General features: G+C 47.0%; 1 protein-coding gene across 4 annotated transcripts in view; it reads right to left on the bottom strand.

Moving 5' to 3' along the window:
- LOC306962727 (plasma membrane calcium-transporting ATPase 1-like) overlaps positions 1–12,756 on the bottom strand; it is a 120,501-nt gene that overhangs the window by 79,028 nt on the left and 28,717 nt on the right. For all 4 annotated transcript variants that reach the window (XM_079555978.1, XM_079555979.1, XM_079555976.1 and 1 more), the window contains exon 2: positions 194–500. In XM_079555978.1, the coding sequence (XP_079412104.1) occupies positions 194–386 (193 nt within the window). In that variant the 5' untranslated portion in view covers positions 387–500. The remainder of the gene's footprint in view (positions 1–193; positions 501–12,756) is intronic.

Genomic DNA, 12,756 nt, shown 5'->3' with positions numbered 1-12,756 from the left:
CTGAGTTTAAAAAGTTCACTTCCTGATTTAAGTCTGGGCTGAAATCGAAAACAGAAATGAACCCAGCACCGAGTTTGTGTGAATAAATGATGTGTATGGTGTGTATATGTGACGTGGCACAAGGGGGGTTGGGAATTGCACTGTCCCTGTCGAATACGCAGGCCTGGTAGTAGTAGTAGTAGTAGTGTTTTACCTTCGATGGGCGAGGTCTTGAGCCGTCTGCAGATGCTCTGCACGTCTCCGTACGAGTCGCGGATCATGTTACAGGCCTCGTGGCTGCGCAGCTCCATCAGCCCGCGCAGGTCGTCCGTGGTGATGCCGAAGTCTCCATCCTGAGCCTCATTGGTCGAGTTCTGGGGGGCGTGGTCGGCCGTATTGTTCGCCATGGTTACCGAAAACGTGTTATTATCCAATCAGAGAAGAGTCTTAAGTGAGGGCAGTGCAGTGAAGGATCGTGGGAAACGGAGTCCTCACAGGAACATCATCCACCAGCAGCAGCTCTGCAACAAAAAACAAACGACTCATTATTATTATTTATCACTGCAGCGAAACAGAACAAACAACACCCTGATGACGCTTGGGCCTAATGAGACTAAAAAAGGCAAAGACAGCCTGCTTTAGGTATTATCAATCGTAGTTTAGTTGAGTTCAAACCTACTCAAAATCAGCATAAAGTCTCTTCACTCAAGCACGTTTTAGTCATTTTTATCTAAGTCAATTATTTGTCCCACACTGTGAAAAATGCGATTGTTGTTTTGTTTTTTTACTCATCTCAAGGTCATTTTCAGCTCATTGCTAGGCCGGCTACGATAATTACTACAACGACTTATCGCTCAATAAGTAAAATGAAGGACGACAACATTTTTTGTCTCGATAAATGCACGTGCTGCGTGTGCTTAAAATAAACAGAAGAATGAAGCTATCACAGCCCGAGTGAGCGCAGTATCCATCCAACCCCCTGTGCATAAAGACAGCAATGAGCACATCAGCCGTGTCCCGCATGTATCCAGATCATTTATAGATCTGCGCTGCTTTTGGAGAGAGGCGGGTGTAAACAAAGTGCCGTGCTACTACGGAGCGTCGCTGATTCCGACACTTTCTGTGAACTTTATTGCGGAGCCAGAGGGACCAAAAGAACTCATCACGGAGAGAACAACATGAATGTAACTGCAGGTAAACCCAAGGTGAGAACAAAGTGAAACCACCGCCCAGTCAGTGCATCAGAGCTAATCAGAGCTACTGTTAGCGAGAGGAACCACCTCCCAGTCAGTGCATCAGAGCTAATCAGAGCTACTGTTAGCGAGAGGAACCACCGCCCAGTCCGTGCATCAGAGCTAATCAGAGCTACTGTTAGCGAGAGGAACCACCGCCCAGTCAGTGCATCAGAGCTAATCAGAGCTACTGTTAGCGAGAGGAACCACCGCCCAGTCAGTGCATCAGAGCTAATCAGAGCTACTGTTAGCGAGAGGAACCACCGCCCAGTCAGTGCATCAGAGCTAATCAGAGCTACTGTTAGCGAGAGGAACCACCGCCCAGTCAGTGCATCAGAGCTAATCAGAGCTACTGTTAGCGAGAGGAACCACCGCCCAGTCAGTGCATCAGCTCTAATCAGAGCTACTGTTAGCGAGAGGAACCACCGCCCTGTCAGTGCATCAGAGCTAATCAGAGCTACTGTTAGCGAGAGGAACCGCCGCCCAGTCAGTGCATCAGAGCTAATCAGAGCTACTGTTAGCGAGAGGAACCGCCGCCCAGTCAGTGCATCAGAGCTACTGTTAGCGAGAGGAAACACCGCCCAGTCAGTGCATCAGAGCGAATCAGAGCTACTGTTAGCGAGAGGAACCACCGCCCAGTCAGTGCATCAGAGCTAATCAGAGCTACTGTTAGCGAGAGGAACCACCGCCCAGTCAGTGCATCAGAGCTACTGTTAGCGAGAGGAAACACCGCCCAGTCAGTGCATCAGAGCGAATCAGAGCTACTGTTAGCGAGAGGAACCACCGCCCAGTCAGTGCATCAGAGCTACTGTTAGCGAGAGGAAACACCGCCCAGTCAGTGCATCAGAGCTAATCAGAGCTACGGTTAGCGAGAGGAACCACCGCCCTGTCAGTGCATCAGAGCTAATCAGAGCTACTGTTAGTGAGAGGAACCACCGCCCAAGTCAGTGCATCAGAGCTAATCAGAGCTACTGTTAGCGAGAGGAACCACCGCCCAAGTCAGTGCATCAGAGCTAATCAGAGCTACTGTTAGCGAGAGGAACCACCGCCCAGTCAGTGCATCAGAGCTACTGTTAGCGAGAGGAAACACCGCCCAGTCAGTGCATCAGAGCTACTGTTAGCGAGAGGAAACACCGCCCAGTCAGTGCATCAGAGCTACTGTTAGCGAGAGGAACCACCGCCCAGTCAGTGCATCAGAGCTACGGTTAGCGAGAGGAACCACCGCCCAAGTCAGTGCATCAGAGCTAATCAGAGCTACTGTTAGCGAGAGGAACCACCGCCCTGTCAGTGCATCAGAGCTAATCAGAGCTACTGTTAGCGAGAGGAACCACCGCCCAGTCAGTGCATCAGAGCGAATCAGAGCTACGGTTAGCGAGAGGAACCACCGCCCAGTCAGTGCATCAGAGCAAATCAGAGCTACTGTTAGCGAGAGGAACCCGACCGCTTTAGCCTCTATCCAAATACAAGCCCGATAGTCCTGATGACTTTACTCCGTACTTTACTCAGGTCTACATGTTACTGTCCCGCACTGTTCAAAAGACAGAGAAATGCTGCAGTGGTTTGACAAAGAGTCGACAAGCTGCTTCCCTCTGACAGCCATGTGTACAGGAGGATATATTTGAAAACCAAAGGAAAAAACAAAACACATGGCTACTCTAATAAATACATGGATTAGGATGTATTACTATACATTTTACTCTAACCAGGTTTAATTTAACTCAGAAGTGAGTTGTAAGGAAATATTTAACTAGAACAATGTAGATGAAATAGCAGTATTGGTGTTATTGACTATTTAAAAAAAATGGTGACAGGCCGAGTTCAAACACAGAACCTGGTGAGAGTGATGAGTGATAAGGTCGAGATGTACAGATGGATAGAATGACCTAGAATATTTCGGCCCTTCTAGTTTGCACTTTGGTATAAGGTGTTATATTGAATACCAGAAGTTCAATACATGTCAATTAAAATAGTTGCTTACAGTTTTCTATTTATTGCATGTAGTATTTGCATTATACTCATTATCGTTTATCGCGATATTTTCTGACACGATATATCGTCCTAAAAAAATAATTATCGTGGCAGGCCTACTCTTTGCTTGCTGTTCCATTGGCTCTTGTATCAACGTGGCCCAAACCTGCTCAAAATTAGCCGGAATTCTCTTAATTCCAGCACTTTCTAAGGCATTTCTCGATGACGGGCGCGTGATTTGTTCCCAGTGTGGGACTAAACAATGTCTTAACAATGAGTCCAGTTGTAAAAAAGCGCCGACGTGACTAAAACATGACCGTCAGCTGATCCCGTTTGTCTCCTCAGTCACCGACAACACGACTGGACGGAGTTTTCCCACAGGTCCATCAGCGTCGCTCTGAAACGGAACCACTGATGTGCTCTGCAAACTTTCAGACAACTTTCAGCCAAGACAACAAAGCGACCCAGTGCTGCTCGTCCAAATGTCGATCTATAAAACATTCAGTTTACTTCATCAGGGTCGTCACATAAACTGTGCTCATAATGTTCTGGCGATCACACAGACTGCGAAAAGCAGCAAAGAGAGCGATGACTTGGACCATTTCTCCTGCTATGACCAGGACTGCGTTGTAACAAAAAAAAAAAGACAAACGGAAAGAAGAACAAAGAGAAAAGTTACAAGTCCTTGTTCATAGTTATAGACAAACACACATTTGTGACCCTCGAAGGCAACGGACGCATAGACATACTATCGGCTGGGTCTGAAACTGTGGCCCCACGTCGCCGATATCGCGCAATATTTAACCTCTTAACCGAGTGCATTTTATCCAGTTCAGCTTTATCCAAATCTAAAGGTTTACACGCCTATAGGCCTAGCTAAGACCTACAAAACTCATCCAAAATTGATCTTTTTCCTCCTCATGCTGTCTTTTCTTTGTTTTTTGATGCGTTTGTCACTTTTTCGTCAAGTTTTCGTCACGTTTTTGTTGCTCTATTGCTGCATTTTCATCCTTGTTTTTGTCTCATCTTTGTTGCTATTTTTCCAAGAAGCTTTAAGATTTGGGTAAAGGTGTGGAAGAGACTAAACCACCGGCTCGTAATGAAACATAAATCTACGTACTGAAGGAGGAAGTGTTTTTTTTTGTCAATAGGTGGACAGGACATAAAATATGATTGTGAATCAAATCTGATTAAAAAAAACAAAAATAAAAAGAGACCGTCGCTTCGTCGTCGCTTCATTGACGCTTTAACGTCACCTTACTGTCTCTTGATTCGGTTGATCGACGTTTGACCGTCGCTTTACCGTCACTTTACCGTCACTTTACCGCCGCTTTACCATCACTTCATTGTCGCTTCGTCGCCGCTTCGTCACTTTACCGTCGCTTTACCGTTGTTTGATCGTCGCTTTACCGAAGCTTTATCGTCGCTTTACCATTGCTTTAGCGTCACTTGATTCGCTTGATCGTCGCTTTACCGTTGTTTGATCGTCGCTTTACTGCCGTTTTACTGTCGCTTTCCCGTCGCTTGATCGTTGCTTGATCGTTGCTTCATCGTCGCTTTACCGCCATTTTACCGTCGCTTGACCATCGCTTCATTGCCGCTTTCCCGTCGCTTGATCGTTGTTTGATCGTCGCTTTACCGTCGCTTTACCGTCATTTTACCGTCGCTTGACCGTCGCTTTTACCGTCGCTTTCCCGTCGCTTTACCGTCGCTTTCCCGTCGCTTGACCGTCGCTTGACCGTCGCTTTTACCGTCGCTTTCCCGTCGCTTTACCGTCGCTTTACCGTCGCTTTACCGTCGCTTTACCGTCATTTTACCGTCGCTTGACCATCGCTTCATTGCCGCTTTCCCGTCGCTTGATCGTTGTTTGATCGTCGCTTTACCGTCACTTTGCCGTCGTTTGAACGTCGCTTTCACGTCGCTTTCCCGTCGCTTTCCCGTCTCTTTACCGTCGCTTTGCCGTCGCTTTGCCGTCGCTTTGCCGTCGCTTGACCATCGCTTCATTGCCGCTTTCCCGTCGCTTGATCGTTGTTTGATCGTCGCTTTACCGTCACTTTGCCGTCGCTTTGCCGTCGCTTTCCCGTCTCTTTACCGTGTCTTTACCGTGTCTTTACCGTCGCTTTCCCGTCGCTTTCCCGTCGCTTTCACGTCGCTTTCACGTCGCTTTACCGTGTCTTTACCGTCGCTTTCCCGTCGCTTTCCCGTCGCTTTCCCGTCGCTTTCCCGTCTCTTTCCCGTCTCTTTACCGTCGCTTTCCCGTCGCTTTACCGTCGCTTTCCCGTCGCTTTCCCGTCGCTTTCCCGTCGCTTTCCCGTCGCTTTCCCGTCGCTTTACCGTCGCTTTACCGTCTCTTTCCCGTCTCTTTACCGTCGCTTTCCCGTCGCTTTCCCGTCGCTTTCCCGTCGCTTTACCGTCGCTTTACCGTCGCATTACCGTCGCATTACCGTCGCTTTCCCGTCGCTTTCCCGTCGCTTTCCCGTCGCTTTCCCGTCGCTTTCCCGTCTCTTTACCGTCTCTTTACCGTCGCTTTCCCGTCGCTTTCCCGTCGCTTTCCCGTCGCTTTCCCGTCGCTTTCCCGTCGCTTTACCGTCTCTTTACCGTCGCTTTACCGTCGCTTTCCCGTCGCTTTCCCGTCGCTTTCCCGTCGCTTTCCCGTCGCTTTCCCGTCGCTTTCCCGTCGCTTTACCGTCTCTTTACCGTCTCTTTACCGTGTCTTTACCGTGTCTTTACCGTCGCTTTCCCGTCGCTTTGGCGTCGCTTTACCGTCGCTTTACCGTCGCTTTACCGTCGCTTTACCGTCGCTTTCCCGTCGCTTTCCCGTCGCTTTCCCGTCGCTTTCCCGTCGCTTGATCGTTGTTTGATCGTCGCTTTACCGTCGCTTTACCGTCGCTTTGCCGTCGCTTTGCCGTCACTTTCACGTCGCTTTCCCGTCGCTTTCCCGTCTCTTTACCGTGTCTTTACCGTCGCTTTCCCGTCGCTTTCCCGTCGCTTTCACGTCGCTTTCACGTCGCTTTACCGTGTCTTTACCGTCGCTTTCCCGTCGCTTTCCCGTCGCTTTCCCGTCGCTTTCCCGTCTCTTTACCGTCGCTTTCCCGTCGCTTTCCCGTCGCTTTCCCGTCTCTTTCCCGTCTCTTTCCCGTCTCTTTCCCGTCTCTTTCCCGTCTCTTTCCCGTCGCTTTCCCGTCGCTTTCCCGTCGCTTTCCCGTCGCTTTCCCGTCGCTTTCCCGTCGCTTTCCCGTCGCTTTCCCGTCGCTTTCCCGTCGCTTTCCCGTCGCTTTCCCGTCGCTTTCCCGTCGCTTTCCCGTCGCTTTACCGTCGCTTTCCCGTCGCTTTCCCGTCGCTTTACCGTCGCTTGACCGTCTCTTTACCGTCTCTTTACCGTCTCTTTACCGTCGCTTTCCTGTCGCTTTCCCGTCGCTTTCCCGTCGCTTTCCCGTCGCTTTACCGTGTCTTTACCGTCGCTTTCCCGTCGCTTTCCCGTCGCTTTCCCGTCGCTTTCCCGTCGCTTTCCCGTCGCTTTCACGTCGCTTTGCCGTCGCTTTGCCGTCGCTTTGGCGTCGCTTTGGCGTCGCTTTGGCGTCGCTTTACCGTCGCTTTACCGCCGCTTTACCGTCACTGGATTCGCTTGATCGTCGCTTCACCGTCTTTTTACCGTCGGTTCATCAGCCAAACTGAAGGAAACGTGCTCGGTTCAGGCGGGGGGTTAAAGTTTCATGAACGTCACATTCCTTTTCTTCACTCACAGATTTTCCAGAGGCACACATGGCCACACTGTGACACATGCGTTCACTTAGGCCCCGCCCACAAACACACCTGTGACGCTCAGGAATGCACTCCATCAGTGGGTGGGGTTTAACCGATCAAAGTGTAAACAATGAGCAGCGTCAGAAAAGTGGAACAAGAAATGAAAGTCAGTCCAACGGGTTGTGTTCACGTCAGAACCTCACCAAGGGCCTAGTTTAGAATCGAGGCGGTAACTATGGTAACTGTCTTCATGCAGATTTCTTGCTATTTTGTTGCCAATTCATTCCTGGGTTCCCAATTCACACAAAACAAAAACTGTCACAAAGCTAAAGTCCTCTCTTCCAGCTCATATGCACTATGGTCTATTTATGTACTCATAAAGGAGTCCAAAAGTGTATTCATACAGTCAAAGTCCTGACCTAAATCCTATTGAAAATCTGTTGAAAGACCTGAAAACTGCTGTTCACAAACGCTCTCCTTCTAATCTGACAGAGCTTGAGTTGTTTTGTAAAGAGGAATGGGCTAAAGTATTATTCTCTACATGTGCAAATCTTGTAGAGTCAGACCCCAAAAGACTTGCTGCTGTTATTGCAGTAAAAGGGGGTTCACAAAGTATTCAGTCATGCTGTATGAATACTTATGCACGCCCCACTTTTCACTTTTCTATTTTTTGAACACAAGGATTTTACAGATCTGATTCCTAACAGATTTATTGAGCTTTGAACAAAAAAGAAAAAAGAATAATTCAACTTTGACAGATTATTTTCACTAATACACTAATAAAAAGGTCATCTTGAAATAAGTGATAAATGTCAAAGGAAAAGCAAAATAAGTTTTTCTAAACTAACCCAGATGCAAAATCCCTCTATGTCACAAAATAAAATCACACATTTAAACCTGGCTCTGTCCATAATTTAGATGTCATTTCTGACAATAATAATTTTAGTCATTTTAAAGCAGAAAATGGCTTATTTTTATTGGGGCCCGATCGATCAGGATGTTAAGGTCTGATACTGAAATGAAGGGGATTGGTCGAAATTTTTAAGCAAATTAATTTGATGTTTTCTCTCGTTAAACATGTATTATTATAGAGAAGGTTTCAGTCATAGAGATATATAGAAAAATATCTAATGGAGTTTGGCCAAATCTGCATATCTAATGGAGGTCAATTTTCTCCAAATGTCTGTTCTATGATCCTGTGTATGAAGCTTCTAAACGTGTGAAACGCGTCAGTGTTGAACTGTGACAGCAGGGGGCGCTGTATGAGCGGCATAGGGCTGCTTTAAGTTTCTCAAAGCGCTACACTGTAGTCATTATTAATTCACTCCATACTTGGTGGTGGCAAGCTACTACTACTAAGCCACAGCTGCCCTGGGGTAGACTGACGAAGGCGAGGCACCCAGTCTGTGCCATCGGCCCCTCCGACCACCACCAACCACACGGTCTCCCATCCAAGTACCAGCCAGGCCCTTCCTGCGGAGCTTCAGAGCTCTGACAGGATGGGGCGGAGCAAAGGCGGTGTGACACAAATCAGCAGATTCCGAAACAAAAAAACGCTCAGTCTCTGATGACTCTGAAATGATAAGCAAAAGTCTGCAACATTAAATTTGTCAAATAGGTACAAACTTGTGACCGATTTTCACCAGGGTGTTGCTCTTGAGGCCGAGGAATTTCAAAGCTCTGACTGAATACTAATGAACCCTTTCCAAAGCAAAAAAAGGGAGGTCTCCGTCACTTACTCTCCATCTGCTGATATTGAAAATACTCTCTCCCCCTAATTTTGATATGAAAACAGAAAATGACAGAAAACCTGCAGCCTCTTTCTCCGTCGTGTTTCTGTCTCTACAGCAGAAGTTTCACATTGACATTTCCACATTGAATATTGTCCCGTTTCCCCTGCAGCGTCTGGCCTTAATGATTCAAAGATAATAATGATGCTAATGTGCAGGAAAGAGCAGCTTCACAGCCGCACATTCCCCTCACGCAGCCGTTCAGTCCTGGCCCGGCCCTGGCCCGGTCCTGGCCCAGTTGTTGTTGTAGAGTTTGTGATGGTGCAGTTCTCTGCAGACGGACCTGATCTGAATGACAAGCAGCTCCTGCAGCAGACCCTCCTCCCCCCTCTCTCCCCCCTCCTGCTCCGGCACTCCTCCCCCCCCCCCCCCCCTGTCTCGTCTCCTCCTCAGAGCGCTCGCAGATGAATTATTTTGGGGAAACACCAAATGTGCTGCGCTGACGCCGTTCTCGAGTCATGTGATAATGTGAGTCTGAGCAGGCGCCGGAACGACACGTTTAGGAACCAAATGTCCAAACAGAAAATGACCAAATGTTTTCCCTCGAGACCGGATTCACAAACCTGCCACATCGATCGGAAAAACCTCATTATAAACTCAATAGTATTGAGTCATTAATCAGGTTTCTTTTTTAGATCAATGGTTTGAAGCAGCAAAAAAATCAATTCATTTTTATACATTACTTCTTTTTTTTTTCACTGGATCTTTTCCAATACATTTTTTTTTAACACAGAATTGTTTTGACAGATTTTTTTGTTTTTTTGTTTTTTTAACCTCTTAACTCCCACCTGAACGGACGCCATTTTCTCCAGTTTGGCTTTGCCCTAATCAGAAAGCTTCTTGGGGAAAAAAAGCACCAAAACAACCACAAAAAATGAGAAGAAAACAAGGATGTAAATTCAACAAAAATGTGACAAAAATTCAACAAAAATGTGACAAAAATTCAACAAAAATGTGACAAAAATTCAACAAAAATGTGACAGAAATTCAACAAAAATGTGACAAAAATTCAACAAAAATGTGACAAAAACTCAACCAAAATGTGACAAAAATTCAACAAAAAATGTGACAAAAATTCAACAAAAATGTGACAAAAATTCAACAAAAATGTGACAAAAATTCAACAAAAATGTGACAAAAATTCAACAAAAATGTGACAGAAATTCAACAAAAATGTGACAAAAACTCAACCAAAATGTGACAAAAATTCAACAAAAAATGTGACAAAAATTCAACAAAAATGTGACAAAAATTCAACAAAAATGTGACAAAAATTCAACAAAAATGTGACAGAAATTCAACAAAAATGTGACAAAAATTCAACCAAAATGTGACAAAAATCTGACAAAAATTCGACAAAAATTCGACAAAAATTTGACAAAAATTTGACAAAGATGTGACAAAGATGTGACAAAAATATAACAAAAACTCAGCAAAAATGTGACCAAAAAAAACAAACATAAAAAAGGTGACACAACACAGCAACAACGCGAGGAAAAAGATCAGTTTTGTTGGTCTTAGCTTTCAAATGAGGTGTTACCACTGTCAATGGGTGTTACACAGGCCTATAGCCAAAGAGGACAGAAGGCATTCGGTTTAGGCGGGTGGTAAGAGGTTAAATTGAACTTTTTTTTTTTTCTTTTTTTTTTACATTGAATTATTTCCCAAGGTATTTATTTTTCTATTGTTTTGTTTGTACACTCCGGTTCTTTTTTTTTTAATTTATGTATCGTTTTTTGTAAATTGGATGCTGAAAAACAAAACAGCTCACATGATTCAAACTCCATGGCGGTTTCACAATGGCGTTGTTGTCTGTGCTTTGTCTGATTTACGTTTTTTTTTCTCCTCTGACGCTGGAAAGTTCCGCCGCGTGGCTTTTCCTCACACTCACATGACCCGCGCTCTCTCTCTCTCTCTCCCCTCCCGGGTGAGTCGGAGCGCGGCATGCTGGGACGTCCCCCGCGATTGTTTGCTCCGAGCGTCTCCCCGGCAACCGCCCGCAGTCACGTGACCACGCCCACAGTCACGTGACCTGAGGGAGAGTCACAGCAGCAGCTTTTCATTCACTAAAACAACTCCTGCTGCACAGAACCTCGCAGGCACTGAAATACAAGTATTAAACTCCAAAACTCCAAAACATCAGTGGCCAAACTACATCTCAAATTATGCAAAAGTAGGATTTTGGCTCCGAACGGTTTCATCTGGTTTAGAGCCACGTAAATTAGCTTCAATTATTTCACACAAAAGAAACAAGCACAAAGCAATTATGCTCCGGCACGAGAAACCGGGACGATAACCGGACGCTACAGAGGAGACCACAGAGGAGAGGAGGAGAGAGGAGACCACAGAGGAGACCACAGAGGAGACGAGGAGAAAGGAGAGGAGACAAGGAGAAAGGAGAGGACAGAGGAGAGGAGGAAGGAAGGAGAGAGGAGACCACAGAGGATATGCTGAAGGGAGGAGAAAAGGAAGGAAGGAAGAAAAGAAGGAAGGAGAGAGGAAGGAAAGAGGAGGAAGACGACTAGGAAAGGAGGAGATGACAGAGAAGATGAGGGAGGGAGGGAGGGAGGGAGGGAGGGAGGGAGGGAGGGAGAGAGGAAGGAAGGAAGGAAGGAAGGAAGGAAGGAAGGAAGGAAGGAAGGAAGGAAGGAAGGAAGGAAGGAGAGGAGAGGAGGAGGGTGGGGAGAGGAAGGAAAGAGGAGGAAGGAGACAAGGAAAGGAGGAGATGACAGAGAAGATGAGGGAGGGAGGAAGGAAGGAAGGAAGGAAGGAAGGAAGGAAGGAAGGAAGGAAGGAAGGAAGGAAGGAAGGAAGGAAGGAAGGAAGGAAGGAAGGAAGGAAGGAAGGAAGGAAGGAAGGAAAGAAGGAAGGAAGGAAGGAACAGGAGTCAGTGAGGCAGAGACAGAGGACAGAGGATGTATAGACCAGTCTGAGGGATTCATGGAATACTTCAAATATTTGTGAGTACTTTGAATACTTGTCATACTGGTGCAGCGACGGCGCAGAAGGGAGGGTCTGTCTCACTGTGGAGTCATTTTAGAACTATTTTAAAAGGGACAGACGTGGGTTTGTCGCGGACCAAAGTCTCCAACACTGAGACCCACAAAAGCAGCACCTGAGCCTGTGGGCGAGCCGGTGGCACAGGGGTTAGAGCCCGGGCTGGCTGCTCATGGGTTATGAATGGATGAACGTCACGGCTGTTCTAATGTTTCTCCACGACATTTTCACGCTTTCTGATTTTCTCCATTTTCTTTCCTCGTTCCTAATGAACCTGAGAGTCATTAATGTCTCACCTGCTCAGGATCAAAGCGCTTTAGCCCCGCCCCCTGACCCCGCAGAGCTCATCAAGCACAAGTTACCCCAGATGTCACAGAGACCGAAAAAAACAGCATCTCTCCTCTTCATCATCATCCTCCTCATCATCCTCCTCATAATCATCATCCTCATCATCATCCTCCTCATAATCATCATCCTCCTCATCCTCCTCATCATCATCCTCCTCCTCCTCCTCATCATCATCCGCCTCATCATCATCCTCCTCATCCTTCTCAACCTCCACATCCTCCTCATCCTCCTCATCCTCCTCATCATCCTCCTCCTCATCATCATCCTCCTCATCCTTCTCAACCTCCACATCCTCCTCATCCTCCTCATCCTCCTCATCATCCTCCTCCTCATCATCATCCTCCTCATCCTTCTCAACCTCCACATCCTCCTCATCCTTCTCAACCTCCACATCATCCTCATCCTTCTCAACCTCCTCATCCTCCTCCTCATCATCCTTCTCAACCTCCTCATCCTCCTCCTCATCATCCTTCTCAACCTCCTCCTCCTCCTCCTCATCCTTCTCATCCTCCTCCTCATCCTCCTCCTCATCCTCCTCCTCATCCTCCTCCTCATCATCCTTCTCAACCTCCACATCCTCATCATCCTTCTCAACCTCCTCATCCTCCTCCTCATCATCCTTCTCAACCTCCTCATCCTCCTCATCCTTCTCAACCTCATCATCCTCCTCCTCCTCCTCATCCTCCTTCTCAACCTCC

The sequence above is a fragment of the Gobius niger genome (genome assembly GCF_951799975.1).
Source record: "Gobius niger genome assembly, chromosome: 5".
NCBI classification, from domain to species: Eukaryota; Metazoa; Chordata; class Actinopteri; order Gobiiformes; family Gobiidae; genus Gobius; species Gobius niger.
This window is presented reverse-complemented; position numbering and strand designations above follow the sequence as displayed.